General features: G+C 44.4%; 2 protein-coding genes across 4 annotated transcripts in view; one reads left to right on the top strand and one right to left on the bottom strand.

Annotated features, from left to right (window-relative positions):
• The window catches only part of DNAH11 (dynein axonemal heavy chain 11), a 134,346-nt gene extending 129,516 nt beyond the window's left edge, over window positions 1-4,830 (top strand). Inside the window, 3 exon segments of the mRNA XM_055707658.1 lie at window positions 821-996; window positions 998-1,061; window positions 2,480-4,830. Of these exon segments, the coding sequence (XP_055563633.1) occupies window positions 821-996; window positions 998-1,061; window positions 2,480-2,647 (408 nt within the window). The 3' untranslated portion in view covers window positions 2,648-4,830.
• Window positions 4,831-7,200: 2,370 nt separating this feature from the next.
• Window positions 7,201-27,512, bottom strand: CDCA7L (cell division cycle associated 7 like). 3 transcript variants are annotated; one of them, XM_055709090.1, is made up of 10 exons: window positions 27,341-27,512; window positions 20,558-20,707; window positions 16,744-16,881; window positions 15,942-16,301; window positions 13,978-14,052; window positions 12,371-12,556; window positions 10,858-10,989; window positions 9,864-10,013; window positions 8,568-8,704; window positions 7,201-8,206 (listed from the first exon to the last, which is right to left on the bottom strand). In XM_055709090.1, exons 1-10 carry the CDS (start codon window positions 27,422-27,424, stop codon window positions 8,176-8,178), a joined length of 1,443 nt encoding a protein of 480 aa, XP_055565065.1. In that variant the 5' UTR covers window positions 27,425-27,512; the 3' UTR covers window positions 7,201-8,175. The 3 variants fall into 3 exon arrangements, with proteins under 3 accessions (XP_055565065.1, XP_055565066.1, XP_055565064.1); XM_055709091.1 differs by having other exon boundaries at window positions 10,858-10,992; window positions 16,750-16,881; window positions 27,341-27,511; XM_055709089.1 differs by having other exon boundaries at window positions 10,858-10,992; window positions 27,341-27,508.
• Window positions 27,513-27,859: the final 347 nt, after the last annotated feature.

The raw sequence follows: 27,859 nt of genomic DNA, 5'->3' as shown, positions 1-27,859 counted from the left end.
CCAAGCAGCAGTACAAAACCCTGCGCAAGACTTCTGCCTTCGGAGAGATGTTTTTCTTCGGAGAGAGAGTAGGTTGTTTTTCTTTTCTTTTCCAGCTCCTGGGTGTTAACAGAAGGTAGAAGAGAAAGGAAGGGAACATCAACACATAAAGAAGTGCTCCAAGTGGCAACCATTTCTGTGGATAGTGGATTGGGGTCACGGTTCCTGACAAGCTGAGATTGCTCTTATACTGGTGTGTGCTATCCCATTTCCACACTCCACTTACCTGTCTCTCCCTGTGACCTCTTTAATGGTTTGGTTTTGTGGGTTTTTGTTGGGTTTTTTTGTGAGTGCAGTGTGTTTCTGCAAAGCCCCTAGTTAACAACACACTAAATAGAATTAATGTTGTGGCTCATGTATTAGGATGGCGGTTCAGGTGAGTTGAGGCTCCAGTCGTGCCTCTTGCACAGGTGTCCTGTGTGACTGTCTGTGTCTGTCAGTCTCTGGTCTGCAGAATGGCTGATAACCCCTGCTTATCTGCTATGGGGATGCAGAAATACTTAAAATACGCTTGCCTCAGTAATGACAGTCCTTAAACTCAGCGCGTCCTCATGAAGGAAGCAGCAACAGTATTTCAGTACTACAGAAAATGGGAATGTCTAAAAAGTGTGCAAATAATAACTGCTAAAAATAGTTTGGTAACCCTGTTTTGCTGTATCAGAACATACAGGTGTCATGTTGATAAACTCCAGACAGATTTCTGAAACTTTGTAGGTGCAGAAGAATGTTTTGAGAACTGGTGACAGCATTATCAATAACATTATCGATTCTTTTACTGAAGCTTTTAGGGGAACTGGCTGTGGCACCAGGTTTCTTCACCCCATCAAATCTGGATTATGCTGGATACCATGAATACACAGATGAAATGCTACCATCTGAAAGCGCTGTACTGTACGGACTGCACCCCAATGCTGAGATGGGATACTTGACAGCAACGCCAGATAATCTCTTCAAAACTCTTGGAAATGCAACCCATGAGTTCATCCACAGGAGACAGATCAGGCCAGTCTGCAGAGGAAAAGGTAAAGTTCATCTGGTGTGTTGTCAGCGCTGTTAACAACTATTATTTCAGCAAGAGACTTCATTTCTATGGGATTTTGTTTTCTGGTAGTACGAAGAGGTGAAATCTGGGCAAGGAGGCTGGCTGGCTGACCATCTCTTAGCCAAAGCACCTCTCTCGTACCAAATCTGAGGTTTAGCAGAACAGTAACGTTAATACCTTATAAACTGTCAGATGCTGGGTTGAAGGGACCAACCCTAATATAAAGATAAGCTTTGTCACTTAATAGGGAGTTAACTGGGGCGCTGTGGTTCTGTTCATAGTCCAGGTATCTCAGACACCCAGATACCTTAGTAAAGCCAAACTGATTGCAGAAGAATGCAAAGGACTGGTTTTTAAGCATGGGACAGCACTGGTGCTGTACTTACTAGATTAAATTAATAAAGGATGAGCAGGAAAGGAGAATGTATCTCAGCTAGTTCTGTTATCAGACCCTGCTGTCTTCTGCACTTTCCTTTTAGACCTGAGAAACTATGTCCAAATGCCCCAAAAGCTGGCACATCATGGGACTGAGCCTTCAGCTCCTCATCTTTACGAGAGTTAAATTCCTCTGTGACTGCCACTTTTGTTATGCAGCTCTCCATCCCTTTCTCCCTTTCCTCTGGGCACCCTTTTCCCTGCCCCTCCTGCCCCCGGCCCCCCTCTTACCACCATCAGATCATGAAGGTTTTGCAGGGGGGAACGCGACAGCTCTGCATACAAGTAGCCAAACAACGCTGCATTTCCCGGGGGGAGCTTGTGCTCTTCACCATCAGTTACCATCCACTTTAGGGAATGTGGACAATTATATATGGCATTCATCATTAATTCTGCCAGAGCTAGGGCTGAAATGGAGACTGAGCTGCACTGATGTTGTGATTTCATTCCTGCTCATTATTACTGTTAGGAATTTTCTTCATTTACGTTGTCTCAGTTCCAGAGCAGGCGGGCAGGGAGGAAGAGAGGCACTTTTGGGGGGGTGAGACTGCGTGCGCCTCTGCCTGCGCTGTGTTTTCCCTAATGCCAAGACAGTAAGGGCTGTGGGTGGTGGAGGGGGTGATGGAAGCTGTTAGGTGCTATAGAAATATAAACTACTAATCACACTTGACTACAACCCAAGGCAATCTCAGGGAACATCCTTGTAAGAGCAGTCATCCCAAGCCCAGGGACGACACGCTGGTGAGATTTGGGGCGTCAATGTTACTTGGAAATGGTAAAGCCAAATAGAAGTTCCTAAGTGTTAATTGGTTTGCAGTCATTTCTCTCAATACAGCTGCCAAAGGTGGAGGAGCATCTGTCATCTGCCTAAGAATGTTTGCACTCTCCTGGAAAAGAAATCAGACTTAAGAGGCAAAAAGTTGATTGCAGTGATTTCTAATGGCTCTGTATTGGCCTGGACAGGTTAAGAATATTCTGGATGATATTCTTGAGATGCTTCCTGAGGAGTTTAATGTAGCAGAAATCATGCAGAAGACTACTGCCTGCAGCCCCTATGCTCTTGTTTGCCCTCAAGATCGTGAGAGGATGAACCTTCTCCTTGCAGAGATCCATAGCTGGACCTCAGTCTGAAAGCAAGTGTCTTTTTTTAATAGTACTGTTGCTCTTCTATGTATTTTGAGGCTTTTTGTTGCTTTTTTTTTTTAAATGAAAGAATAGCTATTCTTTATGCCAGTACGCTTTGTATTTTTCTCCAAACAAAGGGGGAGTTGATGTTTTCTCCTCACATGGAAGTGCTGCAATCCACACTCTTCTATGATGCTGTGCCAGACACGTGGACTGAACTAGGATATCCATCTACATACAGCCCTGCCCACTGTTAAAGTACCCTGCAGCAGCCGGGCATAGCTGCTACGCACTGAGATATTCCAGTCATCTAAAACGAGCAGGTTTATTCCATTCATTTTTTTGTCTTAATGCAAGGCAGCTTTACTTTGAAGTGAGTTTTGCAGAAATTGCTAAGCACTTTGCTAAAGCAAAGGCTCCATCACCTCCCTTTGCCACAAGTACTAGGGGTACTCAGCATCTTGCAGGATTTCTTTTCCCCTACCCTGCCACCAGCAATATCCACTCGCAGGCAGTTAGATATGGATAAAATACAAAGTGGTTTTGGAAATTCCTCTGGTATTTCATGGCAATGTATGCTGCAGTATGACATTGTTCAATCTCTGCCAGACTCTCTTGTGCTCCCGATTTGTACCTTGCTCTGGCTTATTGGAAGTTTAAACGCAGCACTGAACATGGCATCAGTTTGCACTTTAAGAAACCAGCATTTGTCATAACCAATTTTGGGCGGTTTCTGAAGGTGTCTTAACATGACTTACAGTGATGTTCAGGTTTCTCCCCAAGACAACAAGTTTTACAGGACTGAGCATATCCACATTCTCTGCCAGCAACCTGTCTCATGCTGATCACCTCCTACAATTGATTTCAGACGTACCTAAATCAGGGAAAGAACAAATTTCAGTAAAACGATTACCTTATGCTTACGTAAGCATATACTTTCTGGTTACTTCAACCATGTACTTTCTCTGTCGACAAAAGGACTCTTACACTTCCTGAAGTCTGCAATTTATTTTGTCTAAAAATGTAGTACATATAAGGCAGAAGCTATTGCCTCTTCTCTTTTAGGGTTGCTGATCTTCTCATGCAGCACAGAGAACGCGACATCTGGACACAGGACCTTGTGCTGCCAGCTGGTGGCTTTCTGGCTTGTTTAATCCTCAGTCCTGACAGGTGAGCAGTGGTGGCTGTAAGGAGCCAGGTGTATGCTTTCAATGCCATTTAGTTTTTACCGTTAGCCTTAGCTATGTTATGATGCTGTTTGAAGAGTTAAGCACAGTTTAAATAAAAAGATAAAAATCAGCCAAGTATCAGAGTAACTATCTCCTGAACTCAGGGGGAACAATCCAAACTCATCTTCAGGCTACTCAGAAGTGTGAAGACTTGGCAACTAAGGAAATAAAAGCTTGAATTTCAGTTTAAAAAAAGTTAAAAGAGTGCAACGTTTCCTACTGTTACTATTTAACCAATTCAGTGCATATATCAATAGTACTATTCTGGTTTATTCCTTAGTATTAGTGCAGTTACCAGGCTAAGTGAAAAAAAAAAATCAGTCCCCCCATCTTCTTTGTGTAGCTGTTGCCACGTAAGGGATGAAAAATCTTCAACAGCGTATCGATGTCTCACTTCTCGCCAGGATCACAGCACATACCCGTGTATTTATTCTGAAGACCACAGCGAAGGCGCATGACACCCCCGTAACAGCGGATCTCATACTCCGCACAGCACCAATGGCACTGAGATAATCCTTTGCTGGCCTAGCAGAAAGGTGGCCAGGAGGTCCTCACAGGGGAATTTGGCCGGGCTGCCACTGTTCCCTGGAGAAGATGGGGGCCCAGGGAGCATTTGCAGCCCCGACACTGAAAAGCCTCTCCCTGTCCTCGGAAGCAGAAGGGTATGGGCAGCAAGAGGGCTGGCACACGAGGGCTGGCACGCACTTCTTCCCTCTCCCGCTCACGTCAAGGTCCCCAAATGGTGCTCACTCTGTGCCACAGGCAGAGACACGCCACCGAATTTCTCATTCCTTTCACTGCCTCTCCCCAAGCCATCTCCTCTGGGCACTTGTTCCTGCCGAAGGCTGGGGGGATGTAAGGACCACAGGTTAGCACAGGCGTGTTCTGCGCAGGGACTCGGCTGGAGCAGCAGTGTCTCTGAGCACAGAAGGCAATGCAGTCTGGCTCCCCTGCTGAGGGGGGGGGGGGGGGAGGGGTGTGTGGTTTGTTCTGTACTGCGCAGAATGGTTTTGTTTCCAAACAATTGCATTCATGCACCTTTTTTGCCTTATTTCAATAATGGCCAAAGGAAAAAAAAATCAAAACCAAACCAAAACAAACCCTCGTCTCAGCCTTGAGCACAACTGGCCCAAGAGGGCCATGTTAACAGTTCTGACATGAAAATTAGTCTGGGTATTGAATTACTGAAAAGTTGGGGTTTGTTTGTTTGTTTTTTAAATGTGTAATGCAGAGCATGGCACGCCAGAACAGCTGGCCTTTGGACAAGATATGCTTGACTGCAGATGTTACCAAAAAGACCACAGATTACGGCCACCCACCATGGGAACGAGGTGGGCTCCGTAGGCTTTTCATGGAAGGTAAGAAATAAACTTGAATTACTTGATCTCAGTAACCTAGTTCAGGGACTCTAGCTCCCATTGTTAGGTAGGTAAGTTCCATCAGGAGTTGAAGTGTTGTGATCCTATGAACAGCACCAAGGAAGTTTAGAAATTGGTGGTGAATTATTGGTGTTTGTTGCAAGCTTAAATTTCTACCAGCTTGGTGTTCTAATCACCAACTGTATTTCATGCATTTAAATAACTGAGTCTGAACAAGCTCTGCATTGTAGGAAAACAGCTGCTGTAAAGTAGTTGAGGTTCAGAAGCTTAAAGACTCTTCCAGAGACTGTAAACTTCACCCTGATACTGATCACCTAGAAATTTTCTGCAGCTCTTACCGAGGTGCAGAATAGTGTTAGGAGTTACCAGATGTTGGTAACCTGGATCAAACCATCTACACAGTTGCATTTTTTAAAAAAATAAAACCCAACCCAAACCAAACCCCAGCCAAAACAAACACCACCACCCACCCACCCTCAAAAAAGCTATTTTCAAAATAATCTTTCTCCTGTTTTTCTTTCCACCTTGGCAGGAAGTCAGCAGTTCTAAATAAACAAATATAAAGAACTCTTGAGTTTTTCATTTGCTAGGCCATAATAGTTACAGGCTGTTGGGGAGACATACCAAGCAGCAGGGAAATACTCAAGAACCCCTGTATTAGCATGAGGTGTAACGATACACCCGAGCGTCTGATGCGCAAGTATGACAGGAGTAGGTTTTTTCATCAGGGTTTCCAAGCAGTCAGGTTTTGTAGCAGCTGTAACGTGGTTGTAGGCTGTCCCTGAAGGAAAATCATGGTCATCTTTTGAGCTGCAACCCCTCTTTTTAACAACTTTCAGAGGATAAACATTGTACCTTGCTCTTGGAATTGTGTTTTCCTGAGATGGAAGCATCTAGTTTACGAATGACAATTAAGACCAGCAGTCAAAATGAGATTTTAGTTTTAACTTAGAAAGGCTGTCAACTAAGTTACAGCTCATTAGGGGACAGGCGAGGGACTCCAACAGGCAATTAGAGAAACATTGTTTTTACTTGTACTCTTCACCAGACCTGAATATAATAAAAAGTAACTAACTATTCTGGAAGTAACTAACCTGCTGCTACAGTAGCAGGTAAGTCCCACGGGGAAAGTCAGGGTGGGGGACTGAAGCAAGGATGAACATGTCATTTGCCTGTTGCTTTTAGAAATGGTAGCCCAAATTTTCCAGAGATTTTTTTAAAGGTATCTGTCACTCAAAGGGCAATACTGTTCATTCCTCCTCTGGATATGAGGAAGGTATCAAGGAACCTTGTGAGCTGCAGTTTCTGTGTTTAGTGTTGGTATTTGCAAATACGAACTTTCCTGTTGCTACATAAACACTCCTAAAATCCACAAACATCTGCAACATTTTATATACATAGTTTATGTTAAAGACACAACAAATCCAGGCCCCAAGTGGGACATCCAACTGGAGACCACAGTTGAAGCCCAGCTCAAGGAACTGACTCCAGCAACGCCACTCATTTTTGTAAGGCTTCTTCCAGTGGATCGAAAGGAAACTAAGGAAGTTTATGAATGTCTAGTTTATAAAAAAAGTTTATCAAAAGCAGAGGGCCGACTTACAAAAGCAAGGAGAAGCCAGCTAAATGGGTTCTGGCAGGAGTAGTTTTACTCTTGGCGCTTTAGCACAAAGCATTCACTAATACATGCTGCTTTCTCAATCTACCTTGCAGTTAACAGAAAAGGAGGTAAGTATTTTTCAGTCAGCTGGAGCAGGAGGTTTGCCTCACAAAACTACAATCCTTAGTGTAACACTTATGTGCTCTGTGTTGTTATTTCCTCATTCGTCAGCGTTGTGTTCATGTGTTTCTCCACATAATGATTATTGGCCTGCAAGCATTCCTTTATTACACCAGCTACAGGAAAGTAAATGGGAAACATCAGCATGGGGGTGCAGTTTGACTCACAGGATACTCCTCTTGATTATTCTTTATTCTCTCTACATAAAAGGAAACATATATCTTAACAGAATTTTAACATAATCATACTGCGATACAAACATGTTGCATTTAAACAATGTTGTTTGAAAACTTGGGTGTACACATGAAAAAACATTAAGTATGAACTGTATGTGAAAAAAATAATCCTGAACTCCGATTTAAACCAGGTAACCAGTTATGACTGCTGGAAGGTAGTTAGTTCAGGCAGCAGGTGCATCACACAAAAAACGCTGGTAAGCAATTCTTTTTCTTTATTGTGAAGATGTTTAAAAGTTAATTTTTTTTTTAATTTTTTTTTTTTTTTTTTTTACAAAACAGTCTTCCACTTTCATGTTTCAGTGATGAATTGCACTTTGCAATAAAAGTCATCCTCCCACTGGCAGGTTGCGTCAGCTTTGGCTGGAATATAATGGCATTCGGCTGAAAGTAGCCTTCCAGTCCTTGCAGAGGCAAGTTCCATAAACTACAGGTGAAGGAGTAGGTTCAGAAAGTGACGGCTGAAAAAATGAATCTTTATGGTCAAGTTTGATCTTTATGGTCAAGTTTCAAAAGAAGGGGGGTGTTGTTTCTTTAAAGACAAGGTATGCTTTACAGGTAGTTATTAAAACATCCTTTCTGCAAACTTGGATAATTATATAAATAAAAATATTGCTCCAACTGATGAAGTTCTCTAACATGTGGTTGTGTAGCTCTATTAGAAATTAACCACTCAAGGCTTGAGTGCCATTTCACTTAATGTATAGGTCTGTGCACGTAGATTTCTCTACCAAAACGTTTTCCTGAGAGATCTTTTGCATAAGACCACATCAATTAAGAAGTTCCCAACACTGAAATGCATATACTATACTCTACAATTCTAACTTATATAAAACATAGTAATAACCTTTTGAAGTTAAAATTTGTCAACGTATTAACCAATCGCAGGCACAGCTTGAGTTCGGTGTTCTCAATTGTCGTCCGCCAGTTGTTTTTGTAAACTAGAAGACATGTGAGAAAACAATGTTAAAGTGCTTTTTAGGAAACTCAGGTTCCATTTAGGAAACTCAGACAATTTCCATTGCTGAAGATGACAGCTTCCAAAATCGCACTTCTGTATGCTTCAAGCAATCAATACAGAGTTCAAAAGAGGCAAAAGCATTTCAAATCCTTATGCAAATTAGTTGTTTACATAGACAGTATAACTCACTTTAATGAAGCTGATTTCTGCCTAGGAAAAACCTGAAGTCCAAGAGACTTTTTTTTTGCATAGGTCCAGGATCTGCCCCAGGCCACAGAAGTCAAGTATTAATAAGGGCTACAAGGGTTTAAAAAGGAATAACCACAGGGCACGGCCCTCACCTTTCCAGGTACTCCTTGACGTTGTTGTAGCCGTAGAACTTGGCCAGGTGGATAAGCATGCCCGTGGCACAGCGCCCATCCCGCCGGCGGCAGTAGCTGCAGTTGCACACCCCACGACAAGGAGGACAGATCCAGGCCTGCAAAGAGGAGAATGTGGGAGGGGATGGTAACGGCACGCCATGAGTAAGGCTGTATTTGCCTTCCCATGGCTCAGACACACACAGCTATGGCTTCCCTCTGTGTGACCGACTCTTCAGAGCAAGGTTTGAAAAGCTCACATCAGCCAGCCAGCCAACCAACCCTAACACTTCCCAAATGCTGTGGGATTAAAGAAATTGTTAAGTACTACACTGTTGGCTTGAATACTTCTTACTCTGAAGACTCTGGTTCGCTGACATGCTCAGTATTAATTTTCAAATGAAGGCATCTGTAATGCCTAACGATAACTCATCCTGCTAGGGTGACCATAGCACACTCCCTAGAAAAAGATGGGTACCCACTGTGACAAGTCTCTGTCTGCTGGTATAGCATGATGCCTGGGACTGAATTACCCAGCGAGTAGGTGAAGTCAGGCATCTCCCAGCTGCCCAGGACGCAGCTTCTAAACATAGACAGGCAGGTGCTATCAGCCTGCATTACAGTATAGCAGCCACTGCCACACTGGGCCAGCACATCAGAGCTGTTAGTTCTCCACTGTCCTTCAGAACAGCCCAGAAGCCCAGCTCTACAGCAGAGGTGGGGGAGAGGAGGTCCCAGAACAAGCTGAACACAGAGCACACTATTCTGCTGAGAGGTCCTTCCACGCACCTCATTCCCTGGCAGCTGCCTGCGGTCTCTCCTTGCTCAGGGCCTCTGGGGACAACAGAGAAAAGGGAACCAACCCCAAGAATTTTAGGTATCTTTCTCCTTTTTTCTCATATCTAAAAATTAGGATCTAAACCAAGGAACGTGCTTGGCATGCCACATTACTGAGAGCGCTTAAAAATAAAAAAAAAATTGGCATTTTTCTGATTTTTCTGGAAGTTAAGAGATTCCTTTTCTTAAAAGCTGTCATGCTTTCCCTCCACTATCTGGTAAGCACATGGAGCTTCAAAGTACAAAGACGGGTGGATTATAACCCAGGTCCAGAACCTTCCACTTGAGTTCTAAGATCAGTGTCAGCTGTAACAGTACTACAGAACTTCTTATGGCAAAAAGCTTTGAACACCATGTTACCATGAGCGTATACTCATCACAACTTACAAACAAAACCATAATCATTACACCTTCTTCCTAAGCCCAAGTAATTATACTTACTGGATCAAGCAGTGCTGATTTAACATCTTCCCCATATCGATTTCGAAGACATGGTCCACAAAACTGCCCCCTTACTCCTCCACAGCCCTGCTTGCGACAGATTGTCTTTGTATCAGTTGTCTTTTGTCGACACTGGTGGCAAGTACTGCCCTAAAGTTGGAAAGGAGGAGAAACACCTCTGTATGAAGGACATCTTAAATGCTTGTTACCAAACTTTCTTCATATATCTGCCGATAGCAAAGCACAAACTTCAAACCAAACTCAAATTCAGCAATGAAAATCTTAGTAAGAACCGTAAGTTCTGTTGCTGTGGTAAATCATACAGTTATTTAGAGAGATGGCAGGAATTTTACAGAGACAGTGCCCAGCCTCGGTTGCACTGGGAGTTTCAAACTACACTAACCTCATGTCATAGTTCTGGTTCTTTCTTCTGTCTAGGAAAAAGCTAGAACTATTCAGAAAATGACCTTGTGACTCATCATACAATGAAGCATAAAATATATCATAATTTGATCATCTCTATCTTCCTCACAATAACAGCCAGATCCAGTGATGGAAAGGAAGGACTTTCACCAAAACCTTCAGAAACTACCCAACCCTTACAGAAACATCATTTCCAGGAGGTACAAAGAACAGCCGGGATCACTACTACTTAATGGTACAACCACCACCACCATCACGTTTATTTAAAGTGAGAATAAAAGGGATGTCAGCTCTTATCAGAGATGAGTCATAGCTATAGCAAATTCCATTTAATAGCCCTATGACAAGAAAGCACTTTGCAGAGGCAGAAAGTTGGTGGGGCATATCAACCAGCACAGGCAAGCCCACAGAAGTCTGGCAAAACTTTCAAAGTTGTGCTTGTATAATACAATGCCAAGCTGCACCCTCCAGAGCGACAGGAAAGCCTACCTTTTAGCAAACACCCGTGAACTATTCAGAGACTTTCAATTTCAAGCGCATGGACACACTAAAAAATACAGCAGCTACTTACCAGAACTTTGTCATAGATTTTGTCTTTAACAGTGATTGCAATGTTGTCCAGGTCCTCCTCAGTAATATCCTCTACTGAACGGTAAGATGAATACTTCGATGATCTCCTTCTTTTGCGTGCTCCACAATCCCCCTGCTAAACAAACTCATCTCAACACCTTTTTCTGGTGTCATGAAGACTCTGTCACCACACTTGGGTGACAAATTCTTTCACTTATAATGCAATGCAAGCTAAACAGGGTGGACTACAGGCTCATGGACCACTAGAAAAAAAAAAGGGAATGGTTCCCAAATTATCACCACCTCTTTCTCTCCCTCTCCTCCCTAATCTTTTCTCTACTCCATTTATTATTCATTCTCTTTATATGTTCTTCCTTCCCATCGTTGCTACCTCTATTTCCACAATCCCTAACATGTTTTTCTGCTACCTCCTTTTCTTTGCATTCCCTGCGCACCTCCACTGTAACACTTCATACTCCATTTCTTCCCTCTCAAAATAAGGAACTATGACCATTTGCCTTCCCATGCTTTGCCTCTTCCATCTCCTAGCATACTTTCCAATTGCCTTCTCCAGTGACAGTCTCTAATGTCCTGCAAAAAACCTTCACTGAAGTTTTAGGTTTGTCCTGTCATACTCAGCCCTTTCCCTGCTTGTGTTTTTGGAAGAGTCCTCCACTCTAGTGAGCGCTCTTGTTTTTGCCTCCAAATATCTTTCTGTTTGATCCCTTTTTCATGTACAAGTCTCACCTGATCCTTAGCCTTCCCCCTACCCCACTCTCAGCACCTCATTTGTTTTTCACCCTAGATCAGCTCTGTTCTCTTCAAAATAGTCATTTACCCGCCCGGGTTCTCATTCAGTGGTACTCCACCTATTTTAATAGCCAAATTCCTCTACAGTTTCAACTATACCCAGCACCCGCTCCCACAAGCAGAACTGGGATCCAGCCTGTGCAGATGCAAACTTAAGAGTCTTCCTCAGAAAGACCATATAGTAAATATAACCGAGACAAATGACTACCATAAGCTAAGGGAGGAAAAAACCAGATTTTAAAAAAGTGGGGAAGAATAAAACTGCAACTTTTGAATGGCTAGCTAGTACGTCAGCAGTTCGTGGGTGCAGATTCCCTTCATTTGTTTTCAGTTCAGCTATATAACTCCTATCTTTTTCTCAGTCTGAAGATAGAGTTGATCTGCTTTGTCACCTCCACCAGCCCCACTGCCTTGCCACTCGGAGGCCTTCTGCATTGTGCCCTCTAGTAATTTTCAGGTAATAAATAACAGATCATAAGTAAACTGTCTTGTTATGTTTGGATAACAGAGATCACAAATACAGCCCAGTTAATGGGTGAAATAGGAGGCAGAAAGGCCTGAAGATAACTCCTTTTGTAGCTAATCTCATTAACTAATGAGCTAATCTCATTAACTTCCTGTAGGATGTGATGTCTGCTCTAAGAGCTGGCCAACAATTCAAATGTTTCCTAATCCCTGACTGGGAGATCAAGTCTGGCAAGTACCACACTGAGTCTCTTCTTCAAGATGTTTTGCTGTCTACAGCTACGGAGTTGTTCTGCAAATTTGACAGCCGGCACAGTAAATTTTTCCAAGGCAAAATTTTCTGGTGGACGAGCATTTCTGGTTGGGTTCATGCGACGTGCTATCTGGCCTTCAGAAAATGTCCTCCTTGGGATTCTCTTCTGTTTCTAGAAAGAGAAGAAGATTCCAGTAACTGTCCTTGCAGTTATGTCTGTTGTATTAAAACACCAGAAATAATCTGAAAATGTCTGTACCACACTTGTACTATCATGAATTAATCTGCTCTGCTCCCATTCCTTATTTGTAAAGCCAAACCTCACCAATTTCTGGCACTCTTTAAGTGTTCCCCCTACATGCTATACATTTTTGCTCCTTTTAAAACACCACACCTTCACAGTTAAAATTCTATTACAATCAACATCACAGAACTATATCAAAATTTTATGTACGGAATATTAAGGTAGAAGCTAGCTCTCACTGTTCTCCAGTAGCTAAATGTTCAGATTTTCCCACAATCTGAATATAACTCCAAAGAATAATCCCAATTCTAGGTTATTTTCTTTTGTATCTTGTAAATTGAAAGGGCATTAACAAACTGCTTCTCCTACTTCCAGTTTCCTAAGACCTGGAAATTACTATGAGGCACAAGATACCCTCTTCACATTGTCACACCTGCCCACTACTGCATGACTGAATTCATGCTACAGAAGTCCTGTACGGACACTTTCCATAAAGGCAGCTACTAAGTCTGACAATATAAACAAGATGTAGGAAGCAAGTCTGCCTGCTACCGCACACTTCAGTTATTTCTGTCAAAAGAAGTGAAAGGCACATTACAAGGAGACAGGCTGGAAGTCAAAACCAAGCAGATGAGGTAACAAATACTTCTGATGCCCTCCCCCTTCCTCAAGTAAAGATACTAAATAAAAGTAGCAGGCTTATGTATTAAAATTATGTTTACATTTCTATAGCATTTAACTAGAGCTAGCAAGGTTCCAGCCTTTCAAAGACAGTGTAAGTTGGCTTCACCTTTCCACCTGAGCACCACACCAGCATTTCCACATGGGCTTCCCAAAGACACGGCCCTTCAGTTTTTCCTCAGATCTCTTCAGTTTATAATATATGTGGAAGAACATTATAAAGAACCTAAAGAAGCTGACAGTTCCCTGCTTCTAGACAAGAAAAGTCAGTATCATTCCAGATTCATGCTGAAGTGGTTCAATTTCACCAATAAGAAAAGCCTGCAAGAGGGGAATTAACAGGATCTAAACCCAAAGGAAAGCAACTACTCTTCCTTATTCCCACATACAGACATTTGTCTAGCATCCCAACAGTATTTCTGGGGCAAAAATGATAACATCATCTCACCTTGGTCTCTGTATTTCTTCATAAATTATCTTATAAAATTCCACTTCCTCAAATAACCTCTGATACTTCAATACTGACCAATAGCAAATCTATACAAATAAAGCGACCAAACCCAAAGAAAATCAGAACAAGCTTGGTGAAAGCGTTTCACCAGGAAACACACGTTAATCCTCAGTCTAGCAAAAACGCCTGTCACTTCTAGCCAGTACCAGAGACTTACCGAAGGAGCCAAGGTGGGTGTTTTCACTGGGAACAGGTCGGGTATGGAATTCAGTTCTGCCAGCAGCTGGGCAAGCTGAAATCAACAGTGATGCTGCATTGAAAATTCACTGCAAACTTGCAAATAAGCAACACTTACCATCCACTCTTCACATGCACTCCAAATTATATCTAAACACATAAAGTTTCAGTGCATGAAACCCTTCTGGAGGCATTTTATCTAAGTGGGGCTCATAAAAAGGGTTCATTTACTCTTGAATGAGCAAAACTCTGTAGGCAGTGCTGACTTCACAGCTCCCATTAATTCTTAGTGAGAATTAGAATTGGCTAGAATTACGTCCAATCTTGTTGAAACAGCACTGAAGCAGCACATTACAACATGGTTAAAATATCTGTGACTGATAAGAAATGCATAGTTCATATGAGGGAGAAAAGGAAGACAAGGTGCCCTTGGTCAGAAGGCTGTAAGATGTTGCTTTCTGCCAGGGAACTCAGACCGTCCCCTTCCGCAGTGACGTTGCAGCAGGGAAACTTTGCTCATTGTTTTTCCACTGGTCCTTAGTAGCAATGCCTAGAAACATTCCGTTTTCAGTCATGACAGCTCTAGTGCTGATTTCACAAATGCTGCAAACCACAGCCAGTAATGCTACATGGCACTGCTTTGTGCAGATACACACAGCAACATGGGTACACGCTCATTTACAAAGTCATAAACCACCGAAGGCCCACTGACGGCTCCCCTAACCATGGCGTATGCAGCATCAGAAGCTGCTTCAGCAGGATGACCTGATGCACTGTGTAGATGTCCTGGAGGTACCTTTCAACAGAAGCAGTGGCTGACAGGTCCAAAAAAATACTGACCTGTTCTGGAAGGCCAGGATGAGGCTATCTTCTGAAAAGCCAGCAACAGCAGGGATGAGCCAAGCTGCTGGCTGTCTCCGAGACCGCCATACCAGTCACGAGAATAAAAGCTGGATACAGCATTTCTCAGTAAATAATTCAGTGTGGCATTTATTAAAAGCTATTTAACATCATTACAGTACTGCAATTAGTATGCTAATGAATTTTACAACGGTTGAAACTAGAAGGAAAAGTGAAAGGCGGGAAGGGTGGAAGGGTGACAAGACCAACACAATAGCACTGAGGGTACAAGACAGATTAGATACACAGGTACAAAACTAAAGCACGTTTTTATGTGGGAGCTGCAAGCCCACACACCCAAGAGGTATACACCCAAGACTGCTTGGAAGCTGCCATTTTTCATGGAAAACAGTAAAACTGAAGGAGCCACTGAGGATCCGACATCAACTCAGATTTGCACAGCAGCGTGATAATTAAATTTGCACAGCAGCTGGTGTCACACTGGACAGCAGAAGCGCTAAGGAATAATGTGTCTCTCTCTTACACACCTACACACACACACACACATGCTTTCAGTAGCAAAGCGTTAACTGTAAACTTCATATCCCGTAAAACTGGAAAGGTACATTTACCATCCTTAGCAGTTTTTAGCTGGCTTTCCAACCAGTAACCGCAGCAGATCTGTCAGACACAAATGAAAAGTACAAACTCTTGTGCAAATGTTACCACCAGCCACCTGAATGAAACAGCCAGTTTTCTGACACGTTCTGGATATGACTGCAACTTGGGCATCTGTCACTTTGTTGACATCCACATACAAAATGCTTGGTTCAGCTCTGGTTTTAAACTTGAGCTATCTAGTCCTACTTTTTTAAAAATACTTTTTTTAAAAAAAAAAAAAAAATAGAGACTATTTTAGGGTAAATGTCTGAGTGTTGATGGTCCTCTAGTGTTTTCCCAGGTAGGAAAATTCAAGCACAAACCACTATGAGATTTTCCCAAAGTGCCAGCACAGCACCCGCAGGGACCCCAAAATTCAAGCATGCTGAAGCTAAGTACTTGGATGTAAGCGTCAGAGAGCAAAGCACTGCTCGTAAGTCTTACCATGGCTTTATTTTCTTTAATATTCATGGCTCTCTTAAGGAGAGCACTGGAACTTTCCTCCTGTGTTTCTTTAACGTCTTCTTCAGATTCTGAAGCAGAGCCCTCTAGTTTGTCCCACCGCTTGCAACTTATTTCTTCTGAAAGAGGTACAAGGGATTCACTGTCCTTTAGGGGTAAGTTAGAAAAAACCTGTTCAGGCACTTTTTTCTCAGATGACTTTCTGGTGGGAAACTGCAAGGCAACACGAAGGCCAAAGCTTCTTCTCTTGGGGGAAACCTTCTTCTTCATCCCTTCCTCCTCTTCTTCCTCACTACCCAATAAATTAGCGCGTTCTTCATCACTCAAGTCTGACTCCATTGCCTAGAAGCAGAAGAATCCCATGTTACATTATTAGCTGTGACACAAGAAATGTCGTTTTTAAAAAAACTAATTCTAGGCAGCAGTGTCACCACCCAAAGACACTGTCATAAACGCACCTAAATCAACAGATTTTTAAAAGTTCAGGGTACGCACCTTCTCCTTGTGCAGAGCCCAACACAACATCTACATATTGTCTGGGATACAGACATAGTGTCTTCAGAGGAACAATCTTGCCCAGCACAGTTAGTCTGTAGAAGTTGGGGAAGAAGTTCTCCCTTCTCATATGTGATGTTACATTAAATAAAGCTTACTTTCTCTTTTTAAGATAACACATTTTTCTTCAGCATAAGAACAAACATCACAGTGTATCAGAACATGAGGTTTACGAAGAAGAGACAGAGAAAAAGGAAGTCAACATATACATTCACACATAGGCAACTACCTTTACCGGAACTCCTTTCTTGTTCACATCCACCTCACTTGAATTGAAGCCTTCAAACGCTTCTGTTTCAGAGTCAGTGTCTTCAGTGAAAATCCTCTGCAGCTCTTCAGTGAGGTACCTGGACTGGTATCGACGCCCCTGTAAAAACACCAGCCAGTAGCTGTTAGAGACAGTCAGATGCAGAGCAGTCACAATAAACAAGTTCGGAGGTTCAAGCAGGTACCAACTAGATGGCAACATACTGTGAAAGCACTTTTCAAGGCAAAGCCCATCAAAAGAAAAAAGCAGAAGACTTTCACAGTGTCAGGACCGAGTTATTTTAAGTTGGCAGCATTTTTTTCCTCATGTTGAGCTGAAGGCTTTCACTGAGATGCTGGGGAAAATTTCTTCTTCATCCCTTTCTCCTCTTCTTCACTACTACCCAATAAAAATAAACTATCAGTTTTCTTACATGTAAATTATGTTGGTTTGTGTTTTTTTCTGGATGTAAAAAAACAGGCCTTGAACGGAAGAAAATACAAACCACAACTGCAGCAAAAAGGAGCCCTCCTTTTTTTCACTTAGCAGTAGAAACAACACTGTCCTCTGGGCTTGCTGCAGCAGGACTCGGGGCTCCGAGATGGATTCTGCTCCTTCTCATGCTGTTACACCATCATTGAAGTGACAGACACCAACATAAAACCACGGAGCTTTGAACAGCCTGACTAACATCCCTCCACCTTCCAACTGCCCAGCTCTTTTTTAATGGTGCAGTTTGTAATTGAAACAAGTTCTAGGGTAGACAGATCACAAATTTCTGCCTACAGACTAGGAAGTAAAAAGTCAGCCCATGAAAAAAACTAACATCTCGTTAAAACGCTCTTCATGATACGCATGTTACATACCAATCACTTACTAAATCAGAAATGTATTTCCATACTTCCAATCAGAATTAGTAGAAGACCATCTGTCAACTCGTCCCCTTTAGTGTCCTGAAAGATCTGTTTATGGTAGGAACACAACCCATGTTCACACCACATCTGCCTCTTCAAAGTCAGCAACACTCATGTTTATTTCCCCAATTTTCCTGTGCTATTTTTAACTCCCACGAGACAAAAAAACAAAAAACAAAAAACAAAAAAAAGAGAAGAGACCTCATACAATGCACTTGCCAATTCTTCCTTTCAATTCCCTCCCTTCCCTGACTTTAATTACACAATATCTGGTGAAAAACAGATACAATAGATGAGTGGAAAAACTTATATGGGAATGGGAGGGGGGAACTACTGCATGTGCTGTTTCTTTACACTTAAACATCTCCTACAACTTATTATGGGTAATTGGAATGGGTTTTCTCTGAGCAAAATTACTTTATTCTTTTGTTGATAGGTGCAGTGCAGCTGCTTCAGAAAGGAACAAACATAAAGTTACTTTAAAGTTAAAATTGCATTTCTTGGAAGAAAACTGAAGTTTTTATGCATGCTGTGTTTTCATGAAATTCCAGAGCGAAGGTTAGGGGGCGGAAATAAGCTGTTTGTTAGCTGAAGTGACTAAAACCAAGACAGCTAGAGCTATGCTGTTACACCTATGAAGAATGGTCTACACAAGGTAAAATATACATCCAGGATACCTATAGAAATGGCTGAAACTTAGCAGAAGTGCAGAGATTATGGGAGCAGGACTGCAGAAAGGTCTGAGGAAAAGCAGACATGCAGAGGTAACAGCCTGGATGTAAAAATGAGGCATTTGCGCCTCAGCATCCAAGGGAACACCTGATGCACTAACATCCCATTTGCCACCCTGGTAGGGCAGCTGCCTTGTTCTTCTCCCAGGAATTTTTCTGCTGCAGAAATATGCCCATAACACCCTGTATCGAAGAAACTCAAAGCATTCAAAAATAACATCACTTTTCTCATGTTCCTGCAAGTACATATTACGAGCACTTTTATGGATGAGCAAACTGAATCATACAAAGTAATTCTTGGTTTGGGTCGTCCAGCAAGTCTGATAAAAGTACTCAAATCACAGCATCCGCTAGCCACAATTCCCCACTTCCCAGCTGTGATGGCAGTATCCATCACAGGCAGGACCAGGGTTAGTCACTCACAAGCCCTTTATCATCCCAGAATAATTTTATGCTCCTTGGGTCTAGTCTCAAAAGCCATTAATGGGGTTGGTTGCATACATAAGTCCCATTTGCATCAAGTGCCTGCTCTAAGATGTACATTTTGTTTAAAGTATAAGATTAAATGCGTGTCTTTACTCCAAATTGGAACTGAACTTCCCATCATGCACTTCACACCAAAACCTTCTAGTTTCCTGCACAACAGGTACCTATGGTCTTTCTCAATGACAGTAGTGTTTGGCATCATAAATGGATGGAGCTCAGGATAAAAAAAAATGGTGGGCTTATTGTACCATTTAGTGGTAAAGGAGTTAAACTCAATACTGACGGAGATTTAAAATAATTCTCAGGCCAAGGGAAACACAGGAATGGTGAGAAAGGCTCCAGTGCCAGCTGTAAATTTGGAACAAGTCTCACTGGGATTCCCAGTAACGCATGCTAAAGTAACAGTACCTAGCTCTCCCATAGCATTTTTCATCACAGGATTTTAAAATGCTTTGCAGCAAAGATCATTATCGTATCTCCATTTCACAAGTTGGGAAACCAAGACACAGAGAAGTAAAGGAAGGTGCCTGCAGGCTCCAAGCAGGCGGCAGAAGCTCAGGCTCCCGTACAAGGCTCCCCCTCTGCCATCACCACCACTACTTCTCATTGATCCTTCTTCATGCTCCACACAAATGTAAGGGCAAGCCACCTCCTGGCTTTCTGAAGTTACCAGTACCCCATCTAACAATAAGGTTACAAAGCAATTTAGAGCCCAGTGTATTTCACTACATTTTAGCCACCACCTTTCTCCATAGGACAGACTGTGTCTCTACCCCCAAATGGCTTCTGCACCCTCCTGAGGCCATTCGTCTCCAAAGGCTCAAGAATAGTACACACTTGTACAAGCCTCACTCTGTCTGTTTCCTTTGCTAACACTAGTCATCTTCCTTGTCTTCAGCACCTCTTTTACCAGGTACTGACCTGAGGGACTAGGAAAAGGGAAAAGAAAAAAAGGAAAAAAAAGAAAAAAAAAGTAATTTTCAATGTTGTTATTAATGGAGTGGCGGGACCTTTTAAAGAGCACAGCTGACAAAGGTATATTTTAGCACATCAGCCCATATCTACCAAGTATATAATTATAAGCTTCTGAAAGACTGAAAACTAAAGTTTCTGGCAGCCAAGACAGCACACCAGGTGTCTTCCTTTCTTGTGAATTCAGCTGGTAACTCCAGCTACCATATCAGAGAATTAAAAATACCAAATAATTATGCTGATCTAAGCTGCTTCACCATTAAGAGAGCAGACAACCAGCAAGTCTCAGGACCAAAGCCAGAAGCTGATGGTTTCTGTTGGTGACCACCACTAAAACATGATTTTCGTGCAGAAACAGCACTGACAAATTAGTGTAGAAACAGCACTGAGATAAATTTCTGGAAAAAATACCTTGAATCTGCGTGCTCACAAATGCCCATCTATTACTATGCATTTCCACTGTCTTATGTGGCCAGGGTGCAGCAGTCCAGGATGGCAATTCTCTTTCCTGCTGGCTACACTTACCTTTTATACAAACCCTAAAAAGGACAGCCAGTTTCTATACATTTATTTTTAACACGAGGACTACAGATCATGGGTTTTGCTGCGAGTTACGGCTCGCACAGCCTTGACACAGGCTAGAGTACTACTGCACCCAAACAGTGTAACTAGGCCATGGCAATCTGTTCCTACCTTTTTTCCTGAGTCCACGGAATCAATACTAGCATAGCCGTCCTTTGACGACAGCCACCTCTGTCTGGAAGCATCATCTTGGAATCCCAGAAAATCTTCAGTGTCACTGGGGGCATTAAAAATGTCAGTCACGTCCTTGGGTATCTGTTTCTGGTCCAAAATGAGACAGAGAATACAAGTCAGACATGCCAACTTAATAGCAACACTCAACGGTACAACTTATTTCTGTACTCCTATGCAGGTGCAAATCTGTATCACCAAACATGCTATGTGTGAACTGCACCTCATTTAGCTAAACTCCAGGAAAATTCTGTACAGTTTCAATCCCTAAATACAGACTGCAGATGTGGGGCTAGGAAGGGGCTACGACATGCGTGGTGTTTAACTCCACAGAACAGTACTTCTCGGACATAAAAACGTGTCTGCCTCATCTTTGCAAGCATGTGCTCAGGGCACCCTTTATGCCTAGTGAAATCCACCACTGCTCCTCCTCTCACAGAGCAAGGATGGCTCAGCGGTGGGGAGTACACCTTCAAATATAACATATGCTAAACAAGTACAGAGAAACCTTATCAGGAGATCCAGTACCAGTACTGTTACATGTTTTAGCAGGTGCTTAACTAACTCCAAAAATAAAACCAATGCAACTCATTCTCCTCCATCAGTACTGCTGCAGAGCTTTTTCTGTGACCATCGGCAAGACAGTGAAAACCCACTGTAACCGAGAACATTTCTTGTTTGCTAGAAGCCCGTGATGTAGCCTGCCAGGAAGATGCACTGCCAAGGGCAGGCAGCGGCACTTTCTGAGGTGACCAAGGTCACAACTTCAGAGTTTGCTAAGTCCAGTTGCGGCATGGAAGCGGACTTATACTACCACATCCAACCATTCCCCCAGCCACACACTGCACCAAGCACTTTGGATAAGCCTCTCCATGTAATGGGCCAGTAAGGAAGCCTTCAGACAGCTCCCACCTAGGCTGCTTCAGGATTTGGTGTGTGGAAGGATGGGATGAACAGACCCATCCTTGAAAACTGAGGCAGAAGGCAGTTTGCCAAGTTTCAGAACACGGTTTTACACATCCCAGTATCATTTACAAAACCATTCTGCCGTTCACAAAAACGCTGGGGGAGAAGAGTGTCCGCATCACTCACCACCAGCTTGACATTTCTCCCACATCCCCAGGACACGTACACATCATGTATACTATTCCTACCTGAAGCAAGCCTCTCTGCAGCTTCTAAATCTGCATGTGGACTTCCCACTCCTCTCATTAACTCACAGGAACATGAGATCAACAGCTGCCTGGTGGGAGGGGCCAGTTCCTCATCTGAAGGAGAAAGTTCTGAAGGAGAAAGTCTCCAGCCCTGAACATTCAGGAGAACATCCCCAAGACGAACTCCAGAACCGAGAGCAGCATGCCCTTGTCCACTGCCATAGACAACCAAGGTTGCTCACACAGGGCCACATATGATTATTTTTATTATTATTTTACCTTTTTATTATTTGTGCCAAGGTGAATAGCCCTAAACAGCTCAGTCTCCAAAAATAATGTTGCTGACAAAATTCCAGTTCCGTTAAAAGAGCAAGCAGCACCTTGACCAAAGCTTCACTCTCTGAAATAAGCTACAGCAGTGGGCATACCTGGGCTTAATTTTATTCTTGCTCTGCTTTTATAAAGCTGCTGTAGACTGATGCAAAACTGGTCTCCTGTTGCTTGAGTAAGAGCAGAACTCACCTCTGAACAACTGACCCTCACAGGCGTAAAACAGCATGACCCAAGCACTGCTGCAGAAGGCATGCTGTCTACATTTGAACCCCTTTGGACATTCCCTCACCCCCACGTCTCACAACGAGCAGCCAGAGTCTGCCTCCATGGCTGTGACGGAATCCACCCAGCACAGAGCAGCGTTAAAAATGAAGCATTAGGCATTTTAATGGGAAAACATACAAGGAGCTTTAAGCCTCGTTGCTATGAATATATTGCTTCCAGGAACCACTGCGTTAGTTCTTGTGCTACTGTACAGCCAAGTTAGGCACAGAGTAATCACAGCAGTGGCTAACTAATTTCTTGTTCTTCATCATCTATTATTTCTGCATCTGCACCAGAGGAGCCATTATGGGCATGCAATTACTGATTTTGAACAAAAAACAAACAAACAAAAAATTCCTTCCCAAGTAGAAGACCTCTTTTGATCTTCATGCGTTCCTGAATACTAAGGTATGGATTTAAGTAACTTACTGCAAAACGTCAAAGATTTTTAGTTTGTGACTTGCTCCCCGCAGGCTGACCATGAAAGAATCCCATTCCGTCGCTGACGAGTCCCCATTTCACCAAAAAGGCTTAGGTTAATAGCAGGTAACACCGGACACATTCACCGTGGGCGTAGCCCAGGAGTTTAAAAAAAAGCACCCTCATGACCAAGCTTGCTCATCGCCAGGGTTTCTACACCTGAAATCCAGCATTTCTACACCTGAAATCACAAGTCACGTTTATTCCCAGGAGAAGCCCACTGCCAGCAGCAGACAGACATCAAAGACGCGCCTGCACCAAACACCTCTGCTGTGATGGGTTGGTTCGCTGTTATCTCCTGTGCAGTCCTGGCAGCCACAGACATTTCCATTTTTAACTCTCAATTAAGATACATTCAGAAACTAATTTATAATCAGCATCTGAGTCCAGCATTTTAAACTCTGTCAACAAAGTAGCATACGCCAAGAAAGAAAATACCTTTTTGCCTGAACACAAATGTCAAAATATTAATCTATTCTAAGCACTTGAAAGATGCCCACACTTCAGGAAAGGACCCCTGAAAAAGGCAGGAAGGCAGAGAGGTGATTAACATTTCAAGCTTGCCCAGGGAAAACATTTCAACATGAACAGATCACAGGTCCAGACACAATGGTTTGCAGAAACGCTGCAGAGATGTGAGTAATACTGTCTTTTGAAGATACCAGCTACAAGAAGCCAAGTACTGAAAGTACTGAAAATCTAGTAAAAGCTGAAATAAAATCACAGCTGCTGAAAAAGTCAAAGTCTTATTTCTAGCAGGAAATTTTACACCTACTGAGGTCAGTTATGTTTGCACATAAAATACACTTACTTGTTTAAAACACTCACAAGGTACTTTTGAAAAGCAGCAGAAAACATTCCCCACTACAAACAGCATACAAATCCAACAATTGCCAACAACCAACCCTAACTATTTCCTTTCAACAAAAGATCAAAGTTCAAGACGGCCCCATCTCTGTCTCCCCTTCTCTAAAGCTGACAAAACACCGCAGTACACCCAGGAGCGCACCCGGATCCGTCGGGCTGCATGGAGGAGAGTTCCCGTTCCCACAGAACCAAGAGCAGGCAGCTCGTGTGTGCCCACGGGGGCTGGCAGATCTGTCACCAAGGGTGACAGAGACTGAAAGCAAGGCTGGCAGGGATGTCAGACCTGTTTTGGCAACGCTCCCATACTCCCCACGAGTGATGGAAAAAGTAAAGCACCTGAGGTGCCCACCAAATGTCAAACCAACATTGTTCCAAGTGCCATCCCCACAAATTCCACCTGTCTTGTGAGGCAAGGAAAGAAAAGCCTGCGGTGAGCTGTTTTACTTTCCACATCAACAGGAAGAATTCTTGTGTCTCAAGCAAAAAACCAACTTTCTGGATACCAAAGCCGAAACAGGTGCAACTTGCCCTTCTGCCAGGCAGTGCCCTGGCAGGCGGTGAGGACGGAATGCTTGCCTGCATGCACACCTGCAGCTTTGGGGGGAAGCATCAGAGTTATTTCTACACCACTGTCAAACATATTTGATTTTTTTAAAGAGGCATTTGTACATACTGCCAATTGTCACAACAGCACACTCTTCTCTGACAATATATCGGGAGTACATACTGTGTGAAAAAGCACGACTAGATGTAATTCTTTATTTTCGCAACTACCATGAAAAAAAATTAGTTGGGCTGTGTTCCCCTCATTCAAAATTGCACAATGTATAGACACTGCTATTTGAAGCAGAGGACAGATAATTTCTAACGTTCAGGCTCAGTCAGACTGAAATAATCCCAGCTGAATCCCAAACACATACTCCCAACAAACCAAACTTGTCCAAAGTCACACCTTCAACGTGCGCTGGAAAACCTCTTGACTTGTCCCGGGCTCCGTACAGCGGCAAGCCCCGGGCAGGTCTCTCAGGGGTTACAGGCACTGGATTTGGCTCAACCGAAGAGGGAAGCACTCCAAGGCTGACAATTACGGGCAGCACAAGAATAGAGGGCCCCAGTCAGAATGCCGATAGGTGCCAAACCAAAACCCCACAACTATTCACAAGCCAAGATCTTGGTGTTTCCACTGGAGTCAAAGACAAACAGCATTGTGCGGAAGCTTAATTTTACACATCATACGAACGCCTGAAGGATGTGGAAGGCAAAGAGAGGCGAAGTCGTATTACAGTGCAAAAGGACCACACAACTAGATGCAGAGTCAATAGGACTGTCAACACCATCCAACCTGCCTGAGATTCAAAAGCCGCAACTAAATCTAGGAAGGCAAGGAAGATCCCAGGTGATCTCTGCAATTTCTCAACAGCTTCACAGCACAAAAACCTGAAACCTTCTGGACAATTCCTGGCACAAGCGGCAGCAGGGTGAAAGGCAAGTGAGTGTTCAGAGAAAAGAAGGAACAAGTGATAAAATACGCAGTCATCACACAGTTTCATGATCTTTGCAGGGGTACTTAGATTCCACCAAAGGTGAAAGTAGATTGTACCTGAGCCTGTACATCTGTCACAGCAACAACTCCTGGGACTTTCAGGGTAGTTTCCCCTGCCCCTGCAAAAAGTTACGGTAATTTCTACCTCAGTCAACCTGCTGCTAAACCCAAGCACTCCATGAAATTATAGTAAATTCATCTCTTTTCAGAACAGTAGAGGACGGTTTCTACATTGTTGCTTTTTTAAAAATGATAATTAAATAAGCTAAAACCCAATTACGTAAGCTACTGATAAAGTAAAGAATGCCCAACTATCATAATCACACGGCAAGTCATTTAAAACGTTACCTTCCATAGGCAATATCTACCTGGAAACTACCCCCACTTTTCAACAACGCTGATAATAATGTCAGTAACAGCATGCTGGCATATGAGCACAGTCCAAACACTCTGTCAACCACTACCATCTCTTCTTTTGTAGTATCTAATCCCTCACTGATCCACACTGTTATTTCCGAATTAATTCTGTGTAATTCAAGAGCATCCCTTTCATTTGTGGCGGTGCCTAATTACTTTCCAAGCCCCGGCATTCCAAGGAAAACACTTCTGTACGCCACCATAGGCATGCAACGCATCCCCTGCTCGTGTCTGGACCGCTAGCGGCCAAGCATTCTGGGTGCTTTGTCAGCCAGCACCCCTTTAATGAAACCCATGTACTGAAACGGTGGTGCCAAGAACCTGTTAAATTAGACTCTAGGATGGGAAATGGAACCGAAGGTCCTACAGTTGAGGACAATTCCGTACCACTGCCTTCCCTGGCAGCTGCTGTCAATGGGGGCACGTACCCACTTACCAGCCAGTTTGTCAGCAGACGACCGGTGACTTCAGACACATGGAAACCTTCACCACCACATCCTTCTGGCTCAGCCGGGGCTGAACCCACTCCTCACAGGGAGAAGCAAGAGCCTGCAGAAGGCCTTGCTCTGCCAAAAACGAGCTCCCATGAGAAAAACGAGGGCACCGAGAGCAGACTGCTTCCTTCTCCCCTCTGCCGAGCCTTACAAGGAACATGACGTGTGCCCTTTTAGCTGTGTGGCAGAGGTGACCAGCAGACAGGAAGCATGTCCTTACAGCACCAGAGGTGTGAACCGTGTGCTATTTGCTTCTAGTGTATCATGTCCATCGGGTTTCTCCCCAAGGGTTTTACAGCACCTTTATCTCCACGCTGCCAATGGAGAGCCTGAGTGGAAGGGTCACAAAGTCCCCAAGAGGACAGGGATCCTAACAGCGCATCTACAACCCTCCGGGTCCCACAGAAACCCACCTCAGGCCCTTCCATCAGCAAGACCTGAGTCGCTGGGCTTCTCCTCGCTCCGTCCCACCACCTGGGACACCCACCACGAGAAGCGAGGTGGGTGCACTCGTGGATGTATCCAAACGTGTGTCAGGCTCGGACCTGCTGGTTGCACTGACCCACCAGGCGTTTTGTCCCCAACCCTCCAGCCTTACCCATAACCAGGTGACTCAAGCAACGTGACGGCGGCATTTCAACAACAACAACAAAAAAAAAAACCAAAACCCACCACACAGATGATGGGCCAAAACGACAAAAAAAAAATTTTAAAAAATTAATCAGCTATTTCAAAACCGGCACGCCCAGGCTGACAACAGACTCGTTAATTAACAAAGTTCCTCCACCACAAGCAACGCGCAGCCCAGCTGCCTTTCTCCGGGACGCTGCAGGGCGCCGGGGCCGAACGCCTCCGGGCGGCTTCCACCCCCTCTCCGCAGCCCCGGAGCCGCCGCGCCACGTGGAAGGCGCCCGGCGGGACCGCGGGCCGCCGCCTTCACCGGGACCGTGTGTGGCGGCGGCGCGGGGGCCGCAAGCGTTGCCCGCCGCTGGCGGCGGCGCCGACCCCGGCGCCGCCGCCAGCGGCGGGCAACGCTTGCGGCCCCCGCGCCGCGGGACGGCGGACAAAGGCCTCCGCTACCCCGGCAAGGCGCAAAGCGGCCGGGCCGCCGCCTTACCGCTGCGGCCCGGCCTAGGCCCGCCCGCCCCGCGCAGCCCTCAGGCCGCCTCACCTCGCCGCGGCTCCCCGCTGCCGCCGCCGCCGGGGCCGCTGCCGCTCCCGCCGCCCGCCGCCGCCGCCGGCCGCGCCGCGCCATGGCGCAAGGAAGCGGCCGCGCTGCCGGGGGAGGAGGAGGAGGAGGAGCGGGGGGCGGCGGCGGGGTGGAGCCGGGCGGCGGCGGCGGGAAAGGCGCGATGGGGCCGGGGAAGGCCGTGCGGGGCCTTCGCGGCCTGGCGGGGGCAGCTGGCGCTGGGGGCGGCCTCGTGGCTTCCCTCAGCACGGCAGCGAGCCCGGAAGGAGCGGTGTTGCCTGGGGGGGGTACGCAATTAAAAAAAAAAAAACAACCTTCATTTAGGTGGTCCGGGTGTGAAGTGCGAGCCTTCTGCGAAAGTCTAAAAAACAACAACAACAACAAAAAGAAGCGGGGGTGGGGGTAGCGATGACGTGAGTTTAAGCGCTTTGTGCCAGCGTTCCCCAGTGCCCCCCCGCCAACTGCCCCGAACTGGGCAAGCGAATGTACCAGGTGAAAGCC

This window comes from Falco cherrug, chromosome 4, assembly GCF_023634085.1.
Source record: "Falco cherrug isolate bFalChe1 chromosome 4, bFalChe1.pri, whole genome shotgun sequence".
NCBI lineage: Eukaryota > Metazoa > Chordata > Aves > Falconiformes > Falconidae > Falco > Falco cherrug.
This window is presented reverse-complemented; position numbering and strand designations above follow the sequence as displayed.

Excerpts from the sequence above, each read along its gene's own strand:
- CDCA7L (XM_055709089.1), bottom strand. The coding sequence starts at position 27,424 with ATGGCGCGGCGCGGCCGGCGGCGGCGGCGGGCGGCGGGAGCGGCAGCG. Across the intron at positions 12,557-13,977 it reads CACCCACCTTGGCTCCTTCG|AAACAGAAGAGAATCCCAAG; the intron begins GTAAGTCTCTGG and ends TTCTCTTTCTAG. Across the intron at positions 8,705-9,863 it reads AATCAGCACTGCTTGATCCA|GCCTGGATCTGTCCTCCTTG; the intron begins GTAAGTATAATT and ends TCCTCTTTGCAG.